Genomic DNA, 17,054 nt, shown 5'->3' with positions numbered 1-17,054 from the left:
ATCAAGAACTAGAAACATTTTGTAAAATTACTCTTCATTTTGGAGATAAAAAAAACACTTCAAGTCTTTAATGATGTCTAAAATTCACGTATTCTTTAAATTTGTTAGAAATGAAGGGATTCTGTCACAGAGCCCTCACTTTATTCCACCAAGTCAACATCTTCTTATTTATTTTCAAGGACACTATTCTCATAGTAGCCGCTGGATGTCGCTGTTTAAGCGGAGACGCGTGTGAACGTCAGCGAGGAAACTGTGATCATGGCGGCGACCTGCGAGTGGAAACCATGTGAAGAAACAGGACAGGATGCGTTTATTGGTAACTTTTTCACATCTGAAACATCACAGATGTACTAGAATATATTTTAGCGTTATTCTCCTCCATTCTGATATATTAATTTTACACTTCATCTTTGTGTTTAACGCACCCACGTGGATATACATTGGATACTCAGTCTAATATTTGTTGTGTTAAAGCAGTCGTTATCAGTTGTTTGCTGTGGAGTCATTCCCCTATTTTACGCCTAATTCTTGTCATTGTAGTGAAATTTTCTAATGGACACGTGAAAAATGCCGAACAGCTGGACTTCCAACTCCTCAAACACGCAGATGGAGTCAATCCCAGAAAGAAAAACCGACGAATTGTGGTAAAACAGCCTGTGTAGACTGAAACAGATTTTATTTTAGGGTCTTTATAATGGCCAAGGAAGTAAATCTGGTGTATGTGGTGTCCTGTTCCCTTGTTAGGTTGCAGAATCAGACAGACTTCCCTATGTTGGGAACAACTTTGGGTCTGGATCACTGCAGTGTAATAATCTGTGCAGGTAAGCTCCTCAAACTGTGTGAATATTGACTAGTTGAACAATATTTTTTCTGTCTCTGAATAATGGAGTTGTAATTGTTGTTCACAGGTATTTTGTGGGAGTTCTTGACAAGAGAACTATGCAAATGAAGGTTCATAATGCTCAGCTGTTCAATATGCTGCCTGTTATACCAGGTAAATTTGGTACATTTGTTATATATATATATAAAATGTGTGTGTGTGATCCTGGACCACAAAACCAGTCTTAATTCGCTGGGGTGTATTTTTAGCAATAGCCACCAAAAAAAACATTATATGTGTCAAAGTTATAGATTTTTCTTTTATGCCAAAAATCATTAGTAGGATATTAAAGATCATGTTCCATGAAGATATTTTTTTTTTATAAATTTCCTACTGTAATAGGAAATTTAAAAAATAAAAAAATAATATGCATTGCTAAGAATTCATTCGGACAGCTTCAAAGGCGATTTTCTCAGTATTTAGATTTTTTTGCACCCTCAGAGTCCAGATTTTCAAATAGTTGTATCTCAGCCAAATATTGTCTGATCCCACTAAACCATACATCAATGGAAAGCTTATTTATTTCGAAAAATTGACACTTAAGACTGGTTTTGTGGACCAGGGTCACATGTGTGTGTGTTTGAGTGAAAAGTCATTATAATAACATCTATTATTGCTATTATTAATTTACAGTATGTCAAAATATTATCGTATTGTAGCAATAATAAGTTATTATTATTATTATTTGTAAGGACTTATCTGAATGTCCTTTTTTTCTAATTATGATCCACACTAAAATATTTTATCAAATGAAATCTTTAATGACTGGAAAAGTCATGGGAATTCTTTGGTTATAATGTTTGTAAACTCCTTATTTTATGTTCAAGAGTAATGTCTACAAATTAAATAGTGTACAACAGAGACAGGAGCCATGAGCATCACGGCTTATTTGGTTAGACAGAATGAAAGAGAGTTCATTCCTAAGTCTGTGTTTGTCTTCAGGTGAATCAGCAGTAGATGAAAACACAAAGCAAGCTGAGACATACAGAGAAAAGGTGAGCTAAATGTCCAGACTATGTGCTTTTGTCACACTGTAAGATAGTCTATATATGTAATATAATATAGCCTCAAGACATTTTACATGAATTAACCTTGCCTTATTATATCTGAAATGTTGATTAGAGATTATAAGGGAACAAAAATGATCTGCACAGTTAAATCTTATATAATAAAAATTGTATTCTGTGCCTGGACACAGGTGGATGCTCTTATTGAAGCGTTCGGGACGACTAAACAGAAGCGCGCTCTGAGCTCCAGGAGACTCAACCAGGTGGGCAACGATACGCTTCAGCAGGCTGTGGCACTGGCCGCCAAAAACATCATAGATCAGAAAGGAGTGGAAAGTAAGTAGCAGAATGGGTATTCACAATTCATAAGACTGAAATGTGCATTAAAAAGGATTAATGGCACTGGTTCTTGGATTGTGTCTCTAGCTCTTCGTAATGAAGTGGTAGAAACTGAGGCTCAGACGGATACAGCCCTCTTCCTCCCTCCATGCAACCCTGAGGCAGACAAACCAGAAGATGTGTACCCCTTTGACCAACGTATCCTTTTTAGTTCTTTATATGCTTTCCATGTTTTACCACTCCTCTCCACAGCGTTTTTTTTTTTTGTGTGTGTGTGTGTGTGTGTAAGATCCTTAACTTCCTTCTAGTGTTGTCTCCAAATGAGTTTGAAGCCCTGAAGGATGTTGGAGCAAAGATGGCAGCGCTGACCGCTGAAGACCTGCAGAAGATGAGAGCTGAAAACAGGTTTGGAGAACATCATGCCTTTGAGCTTCAATTTTGTATTTATATTTTTTATCAAAATGCACAAATACCATCAGTAAGATTTTTTACGTGGAACCCATTTGAAAGAAGTGTTTTATGCTTACCAAAGCTGCATTTATTTGATTGAAAATACAGTATTGTAATTTATTCCTGTGATGCAAAGCTGAATTTTCAGTATCATTACTTCAGTCTTCAATGTCATAATCTTTTAGAAATGGTGCTGATTTGGTGCTTCAGAAACATTTCTTGTTATCAGTGTTGAAAGCAGTTGTGCTGATTAATATTTCTGTGAAAAGAATAATACTTTTTTTCTATGAATAGAAAGTTTTCATAAGAAAATAATTTTTCTATCAATTTGTCTTTACACCTACTTTTGATTGAATTAATAATGTCCTTGCTGAATAAATCTTTTAATTTCTTAATCTTAAAACAAATATTAATTCAATTTATTTCTAACCCAAACCATTTGAACAGAAGAATATATAAATGATAACAAACGCTTGATTACAGTTATTATTCCATGAGTATCTTCCGTAATCTAGAAATATCAGAAATTAAAATAGGGATTTCCAGCCCTTCAAAAGTGCTGAAAGTATAAGCTTACCTAACTTTATTTTCAAAAATGTAGGAAATGGGTGGAAAGAAAAAAAATGGTTTTGGGAAGTCTGCTACAAGCCATTTAGAATCATTTTTAGCTCCAGACCGGTTCTAAATTCATCCAGTTGTTCTCTCTAGTCCCCAGATTGTTCTTAGACATCTTGAATCACTTCCGAACGAGGAAGCAGCTCGTGACAGACAGTCTCGTTGCATCTGGTACCTGTCCTTCCTCATCAAAGCCTCACTACAGAGACGTCTCTCCTTCAAATGTGAGTGTTAAAGAATAGATAATATGGTAGTAGTGTATTGATTCCAAATGTTCTCATTTTATATTGCCATTGGGGTTTTTAACCTTTCAATAAATTCATGTTTCACTCTCTTCTGAAGTTGGTAGTGAGGATGGATGTCCCCGAATCATCATCAACAAAGTGCTGAAGGATTTCACAGTGGAGAGTTTCCACAGTGGCTGGTGTGTTTCCTCCGAACGAGGCACAGTCCTGCAGCCTCTTCTGACTTCATTTTTGTTTTAATCTTTTTTTAAAACTCTGAAATTGCAGTATATAAATGCAAGTTTTATCTGTCTCGACAGCCTCAGGAACACGGTGTCGTCATCCATGCGTATGAAACTGGCTGCTCACTGTTTAGCTTTACTGCTGCACATGAGTGATCAGACGGCTGACCTTACACTCCTACACAGAGACATGGGCATCAGCGATGTCAAGTAAGTCAGATGTATTCTTTTACACCTTAACTGTCAAACTAGATACTGACAATTTGTGTTTTATTTCTCGCGATGGTCTAAAACTGGTTCTCAACCAGGGGGCCAGAGCAAACTTCCAGTGGGGCTCCAATAAGTATTAAAACGATTTAAATTCTTATATTAAAGGATTCTTGGAAAAACTTTACAATGTTTACAACTAGAGATGCACCGATGTATCGGCTGATAAAAGCAATTTATTTCACCATCGGCTGATGATCAGGGCTGATTATCATTCTGAATAATCAGCTATTGGTATCGGGAGAGAAATTCAGTATCAGTGCATCTCTATTTACAACACTTTACAAGGTTCCATTGATTAACTTTAGTTAATGCATTATCTAACAATAAGCTGTATATTATAGTGTTTCAGTATTTATTAATCTTTGTTAATGTTTTTTATAGTTTGTTTGTTCAGGTCCATTAAATAATATTAACAGATTGAACTTTTGATTTAAGTAATGTATTAGTAAGTTAACCATGCTTTAGAAATATTTTTCATTGTTAATGTTAGCTAATAGTAATAAATAGAACCTTATTGTTAAATGTTACTTTAATCTAAATTAAACTGAAAATAAAAATGTGCATGAAGTATATCATCTCAGGGTATGTTTACATGACAATGTACTAAAAATGGAAAAGTTTGCATTATGCATGCAAGGCCCGTAGTTGGCGATATCACTTTGCAAAGGAAAACAATGCACCTGCACATGTACCTAAAGAACAAAACACTTATGTAAATGAACAGCCAGACTGCATAAAAAGTTTTCTGCTTTTAGTTGAAAATGGTGTTGTGTAAATGCTTCCTTTAGATAGGAGAGCCTATGAATGTTATGCACAAAAAGAGGCTTTGGAGTCAAAAAGGTTGAAAGTCACTGTCCCAAAACCCTGTTATCCTTACTTTGACACTGTTTGTGTGCAGAATGTTGGAGGTGGCCAAGGCCATGGGGCTGACCCTGTGCCGCCAGTCTGCCTACAGTAGAGAAGAGGCCGGGACACATGATGAGCACAGGATGGTCTCTCTGGTGCTTCCACTGGTGCATTACGAACGACGTATGGAACGCAGGAAACGCAAGAGGATCAACTGAGCTGTGGCCAGCAGTATGCCTCTAAGCTGTGTGGGAACTGGCTATAATTGAATGTGTTACATTTAGTGTCATCTTGTAACATTGAATAAAAAATAAACTATTATTCAGTTAACTGAGATTGGAAATGCCTGGGTTTTTTTCGTATACTTGAGACGAGAGTAGGAGACTGGAAATACATCTGTATTGACTGACAATATTATTATATAGCAAGCAAGGACAAGGATTGTTTTTCTTGTGAATGGAATGAAATCCATATCTTCGCAATATCCTCAGACAAAAATGACAGAAATTAGGCAATTTGCTATGATAGCGATTATATTTGTACTGCACAATAAGTATAAAAACCATACTGTAAAAATAGGCACATTTTAGTAGATACATATTGCACTTTATGAATCAAACCAGCAGTTGGTATGAAAACATTACAAAAATAATAACAGCCTGCTGTAAATCTAACATAAGACGGCTATCTTTCAAAAAATAATGTCTAGTATTCTGGGAAGAAATCACATTACAAGATCCCTAATTTTATTAATGGGCTATGTTCATAATGGCATACTTTCATACTATTCCTGAAGTATGTATTTGGTGCAAAGACTGCAAATGTTCAGGATACCCAATACACTATTTACACTTTTATTTTTATTTTTTACTGCAAAATAACCTTGAATATTGAAGTTGACACCTCACATGCGATGAGGTCATATGATAACAGTGTTAGTAGATTCAGAATGATACCTACTGTTTTAGCATCTTTAAAAAAGAATCAGAAATGAACAGTATATACTGTGCAGTGTTCAGTAAATAGTAAGCTAGTATTCCATTCTGAACACAGCCAAGGTCTCTTAAGAAATCCAACCAGTTTCAAGCCCTGTGACTACTTTAGGATAACTACCTGAAGACTGACTAAAGTTACAATTCATCATTAGTCTCTTGTTAGTTTTCTTACCTACAAAGGTTTTTTAAAAGGGTTTTCATACGGTTCTGTTTAGCTGTAAACCTGTGATAATCTTGCTTCTTGTTGGCAAAATAGTAAAACAGCTATAATAGCGGCCATTGCATATCATGTCAGTAAAGCTCATCACTGCTATACAGTTCAAAATAAATTATTAATTGATAGGCCTTTTAAATCACATTTAAAGGGATAGTTATTATATATATATTTCATCATCTTCTCACTCTCATGTTGTTCCAAACCTGTATGTAATTCTTCTCCTGAACACAAAAGAAGATATTTTGAAGAATGTTGATATCTCATCAAACTTCATTGAATTTTGTCCATACAATGGAAGTGAATGGGAACTGAAACGGTTTAATTAACAATACGAGTATCTTCTTTTGTGTTCCACAGAAGAAAAGTCACTGGTTTAGTATGGCATGAGGGTACTGATGACAACATATTTAGGTCTGACTATTCCTTTGGGGTGTTTAAATTGTCTTTTTCTTGAAAAATCTTCAAACCTTTCTATTCAGCCGGTTTGGGCTGGACTGCCAGGTCACACAAGAACAGACCGCTTCAATAATGTGCACATGTACATAAAACTGGATTGTTTTTAGAGGAAGGTTGAATATTGCCACTTGATGTGATGAAACAGATTCTGCCAGCTTGTGATTGGCTGCTTTGCTCTTGTCCATTACAGAATCTCAGCAGAAGCCAGCGGGACTACAATTCCCGCGGTGCACTGAATTTGTTTATCTTCTATTTTCAGCACTGGTTCTGGTCTTTTGGGAAGATAGAGAGCGTAAGCCATGTGACATGTCTCTCTCTTCTACTTCCCTTGTGTCTCTTTCTCCCTCCTGACTTGGTGTGAATGTCTGAAATGATAATAGGCTGTAGGTTCATTGGACAATTAAATCCATGTGTCTTATTGATTCACAGAAGATTTTGTTGAATAGAAGCTTCCAGTAATTCATGTATAGTTTTGTCTCAGTAAACCGTCCTGTATTGAACGGGCTTTCAGCTGGATTGGTAGCCAACCAGATTTCAGGTACGTGATAAAATGCAAACTCCAGTAAGTTGCTCATAAACACTGATCCCAGACCAGCTTCACTTCCATTTCGATTGAGTGGAATGATTCATTTCAGATCAAAAAAGTGGTCTTAATCCTTCATAGTTTGATTATCTGACCACTAAACAACCTACTTTTGGTTATTTGAACGTCAAGTGCTTGTAGCTTAATCCGATTTTTCATCATGTCGAAGCAGTGCCTTGACCTCTTCTATGTCCTTCTTCACCCAGGGTTCACATTGAGGTGACATCTGATGAATTTCCATCTGATGTTGTTGAGCCGGGAACTACGTACCTCATAAAATCGAGCAAAAGATGCTGCCGTTGTTATGGCAACCGCTTTCTACAGAAGCAGTGATTCTGTTTGTCATGGTGATGGCAAGGTGAGCAGGAAGTGTGGAGGGGGTGACGCTAGAAGGGTTACTACTGTGGGGACGAGGAGGTGGATTCTCCAAAGCCCAGAGTGCTTGTGATCTAGAACAGAAAGAATAATGGAGGTCAAATTTATTATGGCATATATTATTAGTGATGACCAGAAACCAGACATAGTCAGATATGATATTCATTATTTTGACCAAAATGATGATGTATAATTAGCGCCCCTCTGAGCTACAACTGGTAAAACGTGTAGACACTAGAGAACTGGGTTAACAATATCAATTTCACATTTTCAAATCATTTTCATTTTGATAAACCAAGATCTTTTAGCCTATGTTGTTTTCAGTTGATGAGTCAACAAAACTTCACTAAACATAATAGTCCATAGCTTGTTAGGCAGCAACAAAAAATAACTCCAGAAGCGAAATATATGCACTTTATTCTAACATATTTATATTTTTTAATCTGTCGTCTTCATTATTTAATGCATGTTTGAATAAATCTCCCATGATAACTAGTTTTTCGTACAGTCACCATTCAAATGTTTATTAAATAAATTTGATTACATAATTGATTATTAAATAAACTATTGTCAGTTACAGTTTTATCTTTCAGCAAACTGACATTAGTTTCAGTACTGTAGATATATGAATCTAGCCTATGCTTCTAGACTGCATACAGTATATAGAGTTTTTCTGCCTGTCATATGTGTATGTGTCTAACCTGGGTGTGAGCAGAGAGTTGTTAAGTACAACACACTCCAGGTTCTGTGTGTTTGTCCGTATGGGGGTTTTAGTACTTGTGGGGTGGCCTTGATAAACCAGGTTTTCCTGAACTACACCTCGGACCCGCTCCTTGACAGAAATCCCATAACCCCGCAACGCCTGAACACGATTCCTCAATACCTGCAGAACACAAGCCAAATATTGGTAATTTTAAAAAAACAACAACAACAGTATTTGTCGAGCTCTAATATTAGTAGACAGGATATGACACAAACACCGTCAACCTTCTGTGTCCTCTGTGTGTGACTTTTTCAACCATGTGTCAGAGAAACTGAAGCAAACTCACTTTAACATCTGCATTGTCCATCACTCGAATTCCAACCGCATTATTTCCGACCACATCATTTTCCACAATCAGCCCATCGCCTCGAAAGCAGACACCGTGACAGTTATTGCCATAAACGCCATTGCCGCGCAGCTCGACTCGACACTCTCCGTCCACAGTTACTCCCGTCCAGCCATTACAGAGGACACAGTTTCCAACTAAACGTGTTAGCTGAGTGCTCTGAATGACCGACACGCCGGCTCCTGTGTTATTCTTCACCATGTTGGCCACCACGTTCAGAGGCTCACTGCTCTTCACATACACTCCAACAGCTAGAGAGACAGAGAGAAGAAGAAAGACGACAGAAGTGGGTCAGATGTCGAACATATGTGACCCTGGACCACAAAACCAGTCATAAGGGTAGATTTTTTGAAATTGAGATTCATACATAACTGAAAGCTTAATAAATAAGCATTCTATTGATGTATGGTACAACTATTTGAAAATCTGGAATCTGACGGTGCAAAAAAATCTAAATACTGAGAAAATCGCCTTTAAAGTTGTCCAAATGAAGTTCTTAGCAATGCATATTACTAATCAAAAATTAGGTTTTGATATATTTACAGTAGGAAATTTACAAAATATCTTCATGGAACATGATCTTTACTTAATATCCTAATGATTTTTGGCCTAAAAGAAAAATAGATCATTTTGACCCGAACAATGTATTTTTGGCTATTGTTTAAAATATACCCCAGAGACTTAAGACTGCTTTTGTGGTCCAGGGACACATATATGACAAAGATACTTCGGATACTCTTGTTAATTTGTGGCTCCATAGTAATCAGATTCACACAAGGCTTTTAATTCATCAAGTCATTTTCTTGATGCAAAAATCAAAAAATGCTAATGTTGTCATCATCACAAACTGGTGAATAGTGACAGACAGCTAATAGCATATTCAAACTGCATGTGTTCCAGTAACTTCTGTGTAATTTCAGCGTCCCTGATGAGGTTAAAGAGATATGATATTTAACAGCAACTCACCTCCATTGTGGCTAATGCAGTTGTTTTCCACTAGGGCCACTGTGATTGGCCGTCGGGAGGAAAAGCGTTCATCTTCGCTATCGATGTCACTTTCCCATGCCATCAGTTCTCCTTCCTCATTGAAGTTCTCTGGCCCTCCTCTGTCCCTCTCTCCAACCCCGATTCCTCTCTCTCTTTCCTGTAAAGAGCGATAGCCCTCTCGGCCCACGGCAGAATCTGTGTCCTTCCGGCAGAATACGGCCAACCCATACATGCGGTTATGGGTAATATGGTTTCCAATGAGCTGAGGTAGACTAGATGACATTACCCATACCCCACAGCCTCTGTTGCCTACAAAACACCAGGGAAAAACACAGTTATACAATATCATGACCAAAAAAGTTCTTTGTTACACCTTTGTAACTTTGACTTTTTTCTTAAAATATTATTACTTTCAACTAATAGAAACAGTACCACATAATTTTCGAAATGCTTTTATTACTTGTCAAAGGACTATTATTAGATCATTCTCAAAAAGTCTTCGTTCAGTTTTATTCTCATAATTATTAGTGTGGTTTTCTGCAACGACTCACATTTTTAAATCAAATTGTCTTTTTGTTATAACACTTTTATATAATAAATATCATTCTAAAGCAGCTTTACAGATAAAACAGTCTCAAAAAGGTGGCTGCGAAATGTAAAAGTGGCAAAGATTATGCTGTAGAAAGTGAAATAATAATAATAATTTAGCATATTAAATGCAACAATATGAAATTAATTCATATTTCATATCATATCATAAAAAAATAACTATTTTCAACATTAATAGTGCAAAGTTACACTGTTGTAATTTTGACTTTATTCTCAAAATATTATTTTAATTGTGTAATGTTACTACTTTATTCTCAAAAAGTCTTTAATTTTATAAATGTTAATTTAGTTTGGTACTAAAACAGACCTAAAAAGACTGAAGGTTTTTATTCTGATGGTTTTTGTCATAATCAGCCTCATAATCAGTTTTTGTGTTAGTCCAAATGTCTATATACAGTACTGCACACCAAGCACACTACATGTTTTGACTAGATATGATTTTGTCACTGAATTTCCCTTTCAGTGCAGATAGGAAATTACTTCTCACTGGAAAATTGTTGCATAGCACCTGACCATGCAATAACTAATTTCTATAGCAAACGCAACGGCAACAGATGAAAACAAATGCATGATAATATCTGCCAAATGCCTTAAATGTACAAATATGACAAACTATACACACCGTATATGTGGTTGCCGTCAATGAGGCCCCTCCCTCTCTCTCCCACCACCACCCCGTCTGAGTAGCCATAACAGATGAAGTTATTGCGCAGGACTGGATCACCTCCTCGACGGATATCAGCACCGCCCCACTGATTCTGCCTAATAACATTCTCTAGCAGAGACGAGTTAAAATGGATTTAGTGTAATTTAATTGAGCTGTTTCAAGAGCATGAGGAAACACTTGAAAAGGGCAAGGTCTACTGTGCTTGAAGCGCCTATAAACAATTACACGGCAAATAGAAAATGGTACTACAGTCAAACAGACCAGTGATCAGTCCTCTTCCATTCTCATTGACGGCAATGCCTGCTGCAAGGCCCTGAAAAATGTGATTTCCACTGTCATAAAGAGAGAACAGAAACAGAAATCATATTAGTTTCATGATAACAACAACTATATCTAATTTTGTTCTTGTTTTCCTGTTTTATTTGAATAAAACACAATAACCCCTGACACATACCTGACAACAGGATTGCCATTAAAAAGAATGTACACGCCGGCTTCCTTGTTGCCATAGATCTGGTTGCTGCGGATAGAACCTCTTCCGTTGCCCAGGACAACGATCCCGGAACGCAAGCCACTGTGGATTCTATTACACTGTAACCAGGAAAAAAGAAAAGGAAAGAAACAACAGAATGTACCACAGAAAATGATACGACACAGTGGAAATTCCAATATGTTTTCTAGACTTCTTTCCACTGTGCAGGTTCTCTTGATTACACTACAGAAAATGTTTGAATTCTTTCTTTTGTTTTCCATGAAATATATCTCACTTTAATGTCCAATTCTCATTATTAACTAACTATTAACTTTGACTTTTGCCTCAAACTGGGGTAGGATTACGGGAGTCTAAAACATAGTCATGCAGAAAAATGCATTAATATGTGCTTTATAAGTACTAATAAACAGCAAATATGCTATTTTTTCTTCTGTGCAGAATGCTAAAAGAAATGTGTACCAGTATGATAGGATTAGCCCCTTTGCGGATGTCTAGTCCCGCTTCTCCATTGGAATGAATGTTGTTCTCAGCAATGAGACCTTGAGCAGAGAGTCGCAGGAACACACCAGACGCCTTGCACCCACACACTTCATTACGCAACATCACCATCTAAACAGAAGAAAGATACCCAGTATATCAAACAGAGACATTAGATAGATAGAAGATAAAAAACATCTGCAATCATAGAAAATATTTCATGACATTGTGTTGTTATTATTCTGCTGTGGGTCATTTTTGTGCTACCAGCTTTATTAAATGGAATTTAAAAATGACATAATAATAGGGTGTTGTGGGTAAGAGGGTTCATGTGTTTTACTATGCAGTTGCTAGGGTGTTCACAGTGGTTGCTAGGTAGTTGCTTACTGGCGCAAGCCAAAAGAGGCCAGTCAAAGTCAGGGTTTTTCACTGTTTTAAGTGAAAATTGTAATTCTGATCGCTTCTCAACTTGTGTATTACAACTTTGGTTTATGGGTTGCTCAAATCCAGATTAGACTGGCAATTATGAGCTTGGGGTGCACAATATTTAATCTCTGGCTGATACCATTAAGCCAAAAATTATTTTCATGTTATGTTAAAATTCTATACTATTTTGTCTAAGTACATTAAAATTAAAACACTAAAATCGAATAATTAATAATTTTAAATGCTACAAATGAATTTGTACAGTATGGGAATGAGTATTCATTTTGACATTTGCTTAATATTACATTAAACAGCGTTAGGTTAAGGTTAAAATGAAAAAGAAATATTTTTGTATTGTGTATTTTTTAAAGATTAACTTCCAGCGAGTGCTGAACTGTGGAGAAAGTAATATGATTGAAAAAAAAGAAGGTGGAAATAAGCAGGCATAATTAAATACACTATATATATATATATAAAAAAAACTTATACTCGTATACTGGCTGACTGATACAGATATATTGTGCATCTCTATTACGAGCAATAGTAATAGCGAAATAAAATAATAGCTTCACAGTGCTGCAGTATTTTTACTTTTCAGGCACATCAGCCAACTAAAGGCTTACTTATAGTTGTCTCTGCACATTAAACTTGGAAATGGTATTTTAACGTGGACAAACTTACACACATCAGCTTTAAAGGGCATTAAGATGCAGGTTTTACTCACTTTGGCATTCTGGATGCAGCGCACTGCATAGTTGAGTCCTCTGAACACATTGGCCTCCAGTCGAGCTTGACCATGATTGCACAGGTGAACACCACCTTTTCCATCACGCAGCAGACAGCGACGCAGCAGACAGCCTTGAACCGATGCAGCCAAATCCCGCGCCTCTGCATCCCTCTGTAGCTCTGCAGACAGACTCAACAGTGCAGGAAATGCAGAAGAATCGGGCATATCCGCTTTGGAGAGATGCGCTAGTCCGTGTTGGTCATATGAAAGTTTTAAGCATGTGCTTTTCACGCCGTCTTGCTCGTCATCTTCCTCACTTGACACACTTGAAGTTTCCATGCCATCCTCCTCAATCATTGTACCATCCTGACCTGGAAGGAGACTGTCTCTACATTTCTGTTTTGCCCAGTTTGTTTCCCAATCTACTTCCTGTTTACTCCAGTCCTCCATTGTGTTTACTCCTTCCAAGGGTTTGTTTCCATGACTTCCAGCACCCATACTGTCTTTTCCACTCTGATTTGATATTTCAGTTGACCCATTACTAGTCATCATGGTGAAGGTCTTGGCCAAGGCGACCAGGTGTTTGAAGGCCCAGTTGCGTTCAGAGACCGGAGCACCTTCCACAGTGACAGAGGCAGAATCTCCCCCTGAGAATTCACAGCTGTCCATTAAACTGATGGCCACCCCCAGGAAATGGGCCGAGCTGCCCTGGGCGAAGGAGCAAAAACGAGCCTGACATGTCCCTGGACCCCGGATGTGAATCTGACAGCCCTCAAAGTTACAGTTGTCCAACTGGACATGACCAGAAGACGTCTAAGAAAGAGAGAAAATATTTCAGCACTGTAGAAAAACAGACAGCGTCTCAGTAAGAATCTGATTATGTTGATACCATTTAAAATTGCTTCAATAACAATTTACTGACACTGTTTTCTGTAGAAAGAATGTTACAGATGACACATGGAGCTAATATGAATCAAGCATCAGTTAAAAGAGATAATGATTAAAAATATGTTTAATGTTGGAAAAAATGGGGAGGGAGGGATGAAGAGATATACAGACAGCCAGAATGACAGAGACAGACAGACAGACAGACAGATAGATAGATAGATAGATAGATAGATAGATAGATAGACACAGAACAGATGGATGGATGACGGACTGATTGATAGATAGATAGAATGACCCTTTGCAAAGACACGCCCCCTTCATGCTTTTGAAGTGGAAGTATCAAGCCTCACCTTATAAACCACAGGTGAAAACCACGCTGGCATGAACACCAGATTGCACAGCCTCGTTGTCGGGCACTGTTGATCAAAGCTCACCAATAACGACACATCCCCCAGCTTGCCCATTCCTACAATCTCCACAGGCACCTTGAGGGACACCTCCGCCTGTTCCTCGTACACACCCGCGTGGAGCACCAACTTATCGTATGGCCCTGCAGCCGCCAACGCTCCCCTGAGAGTCTCATAGCCGCCTCCTGCCACGGTCCCAACATGCCAAACCCTGCGGTCTTTCCTCCGGCGGAAAAGATGGAGGCAGGCAGACGAGTGGAGGTCTGAGCCGTTCTGGGTCCAGGTACGGCTGGCAAGAGCATGCTGATGGAGAGCCTCTCTCCAGGAGACCGGGGGCAGGTGGGGGCGACGGGGCCAGTTTGGGTGGCGACATTCAGGGCATCCTAGACAGAGCTGGCGCCAACGTGTGCTGTCCAAACTCAAAATGAGTTCCCGCCAGGCTCTGCACACCAGACAGCATCGACCCAGATCTGGCAGAGGCAGGTATGCTAGAATGAGGCGCCAAAGCTCAACAGGCAGACTTCCCACCTCCATATCTGTCAGCACCACGCCACCTCACCTGGGCAGATCACCTAAGTGTAAACAGAAAAAAAGTATTTGTTAAATAAAATTATAAATCTCATTAGAACTATTTTTTTTCCTCAAGAACATCTGATTGGACTAGAATCTGTTTAGTGCATGATGAGGCATCAGTATTTTTGTTCTGTTTTCCGAGAAGAAAAAGACTGTAATTTTAAATGCATATACACTCCATTTTGGGTAGTGTATATACAAAAGTTTGGGATTTTTCAGATGTTTTTGAAAAAAAATCTCCTATGCTCATCAAGGCAGTGAAAAGAATAGTGGGAAATATTAATATTTTTTAATGTAATTTATTCCTGTGATCCAAAGCTGAATTTTCCGCAGGCATTTCTCCAGTCTTCAGTGTCACATCATCCTTAAAAAATCAGCCTAATATGTTGATTTGGTCCTCATTTCTTATTATTATCAATGTTAAAAACTAAATAATTTTGTGAAAACTGATTTTTTTTTTTTAAGAATAGAAAGTTCTAAAGAAAAGCATTTGTTTGAAATCTAACTAATTTCAAACTTTTGAATTCTAGTGTATTTGATAATCTGACTTTTTTTTTTTTACTCTTCTAGCATATAAAAAGTTCACACAACTCTAATTTACATTTCAAGTGATGATGTAAAATCTTTTTGGGTCACATACAGTTTATAGATTTACAATGAGATTTAGGTCTTCATAATATGCAGAAAGGTCAATTTTATAAACTTTATATATAAATTTTGTTTGTTATATTCAGTGTATATAATTTTATGATTATATAAACATACGCATGCATGTATAATATATATACATTTTGTTTGTTAGATTCATATATATATATATATATATATATATATATATATACACACACACACTATATATATATATATATATATATACACACACACACACACACACACACACACACACACATACAAACAAACAAACACAAACATACACATTTTGTTTGTTAGATTCAGTCTACAAAGCATGTTTCCAATAGACGAAAAGAGCATCGTATCATATTGACACTATCTGCAATAAAATGAACATGCAATGCGATTATATTTATTCTTGGCAGAGAGACAGTACAGATTCATAATGCCCCGACCTGAATGCAACAACAAAGCAAAACAGGACGCAATACGAGCATGAAATGAAAACAGTCATGAGTGCATTCGACCGAAGTTCAAAGGAAAGGAAAATATGGCAAAGAAAAACAGCACATCAATCGATTCTGCAGCAACTTCGTATCTGCGTGACAACAGCGACATGTTACAGTGCTGCCATTTGATTCAGCGCAATAAAAACAAACGAGCCTACCTCTGACAATACTGCTTTCAGCCAGCATTTTATCAGACGCATAGCTCATCACGGCCGTTTTTGTCTTGGGTTAGGAGCAGAAAGCAAACACTCATCCGGTGAAAACCTCGTATTTCTTGGTATTTTGCTTGTTTTTGAAGGCGTGGAAAAAAGGTTCACGTATTTTCATTCAGGAGGCGGGGAATGTTCTACAACAACAGCGACAACTTTCCCCCCTCGTCTGTTACAGTCGTTAAGCAACATGGCTTGTACTGTGCAGTAATACACGTGATAATATTAATCTTTAGACCCCAAACCCTCTCCCCTCTGCCTCTTTAGCACACGCGCGCATCATTTGTTTTTGATGATCAAAGTCACACACCGCTGATGTCGTGGGGGAAATCTCTCGTGTGCCTTGTGACTAGACTTGCAGGATACAATACCACCCTGAATAGCCTATATTTATTTACAGGAGACTACGTTAGACTTGTAAGGGCTCTCAGATGATTAGTGTAGTAGTGTTATTTTTTAAGTCATCTACACTTTCATGTTTGCTTCAAATTTCTGCAAATAAACGTTGACCTAAATGTATTCCACTAGTGAAATTTTCTTATTAAATATCTCTAATTAGTTAATGCACAGGAAATGAAAAAACGTTTCTCCTTCAAATTAAAAGTCCTTGTCAGTGAGAACAGCATTGCAGTAAATCTCCATACTATGGGGGGGGGGGGGGCATAATCTGTTGTTTTGAAATACATTTAGATAAATTTGTGAGTGAATTGCACTTTTCATGAGTACAATTAAAGTTACAGAAATGAAAAATGTATGTTTGTGTGTTGGGGGGGGGGGCGCTATGTTTGACAAAATTAACTAATATTTTTGGAGAACACAAATAGCCTAGTTATGTGTCTGT

General features: G+C 37.5%; 2 protein-coding genes across 2 annotated transcripts; one reads left to right on the top strand and one right to left on the bottom strand.

The window, feature by feature from the left end:
• The first annotated feature begins 158 nt into the window (after positions 1–158).
• polr1e (RNA polymerase I subunit E) lies at positions 159–5,207 on the top strand. Its single transcript, XM_019093157.2, has 12 exons — positions 159–316; positions 541–644; positions 745–821; positions 909–994; positions 1,823–1,875; positions 2,079–2,223; positions 2,314–2,424; positions 2,535–2,631; positions 3,385–3,515; positions 3,634–3,715; positions 3,836–3,967; positions 4,926–5,207. The coding sequence occupies exons 1-12, from the start codon at positions 259–261 to the stop codon at positions 5,089–5,091; spliced, it is 1,242 nt and encodes a 413-aa protein (XP_018948702.1). The 5' UTR covers positions 159–258; the 3' UTR covers positions 5,092–5,207.
• Positions 5,208–5,374: 167 nt separating this feature from the next.
• Positions 5,375–16,559, bottom strand: fbxo10 (F-box protein 10). Its single transcript, XM_019093156.2, has 11 exons — positions 16,163–16,559; positions 14,233–14,861; positions 12,992–13,807; positions 11,824–11,973; positions 11,326–11,462; positions 11,133–11,203; positions 10,827–10,979; positions 9,575–9,904; positions 8,549–8,859; positions 8,201–8,382; positions 5,375–7,573 (listed from the first exon to the last, which is right to left on the bottom strand). The coding sequence occupies exons 2-11, from the start codon at positions 14,821–14,823 to the stop codon at positions 7,396–7,398; spliced, it is 2,919 nt and encodes a 972-aa protein (XP_018948701.1). The 5' UTR covers positions 14,824–14,861; positions 16,163–16,559; the 3' UTR covers positions 5,375–7,395.
• Between the last annotated feature and the right edge of the window lie 495 nt (positions 16,560–17,054).

Source organism: Cyprinus carpio, chromosome A1 (assembly GCF_018340385.1).
Source record: "Cyprinus carpio isolate SPL01 chromosome A1, ASM1834038v1, whole genome shotgun sequence".
NCBI classification, from domain to species: Eukaryota; Metazoa; Chordata; class Actinopteri; order Cypriniformes; family Cyprinidae; genus Cyprinus; species Cyprinus carpio.
Note: the sequence above shows the minus strand (reverse complement) of the source record. Positions and strands in the feature narration are given on the sequence as shown.

What these genes read in the sequence shown, in the direction of transcription:
- polr1e (XM_019093157.2), top strand. Translation starts at nt 259, where the DNA reads ATGGCGGCGACCTGCGAGTGGAAACCATGTGAAGAAACAGGACAGGAT. An exon ending in TGTGTACCCCTTTGACCAAC is followed by an intron (nt 2,425 to 2,534) that starts GTATCCTTTTTA and finishes ACTTCCTTCTAG; the next exon opens with TGTTGTCTCCAAATGAGTTT. An exon ending in GAGACGTCTCTCCTTCAAAT is followed by an intron (nt 3,516 to 3,633) that starts GTGAGTGTTAAA and finishes TCTCTTCTGAAG; the next exon opens with TTGGTAGTGAGGATGGATGT.
- fbxo10 (XM_019093156.2), bottom strand. Translation starts at nt 14,823, where the DNA reads ATGGAGGTGGGAAGTCTGCCTGTTGAGCTTTGGCGCCTCATTCTAGCA. An exon ending in TTTCACCTGTGGTTTATAAG is followed by an intron (nt 13,808 to 14,232) that starts GTGAGGCTTGAT and finishes TCTCTTTCTTAG; the next exon opens with ACGTCTTCTGGTCATGTCCA. An exon ending in CTGCATTAGCCACAATGGAG is followed by an intron (nt 8,860 to 9,574) that starts GTGAGTTGCTGT and finishes CTGTCTCTCTAG; the next exon opens with CTGTTGGAGTGTATGTGAAG.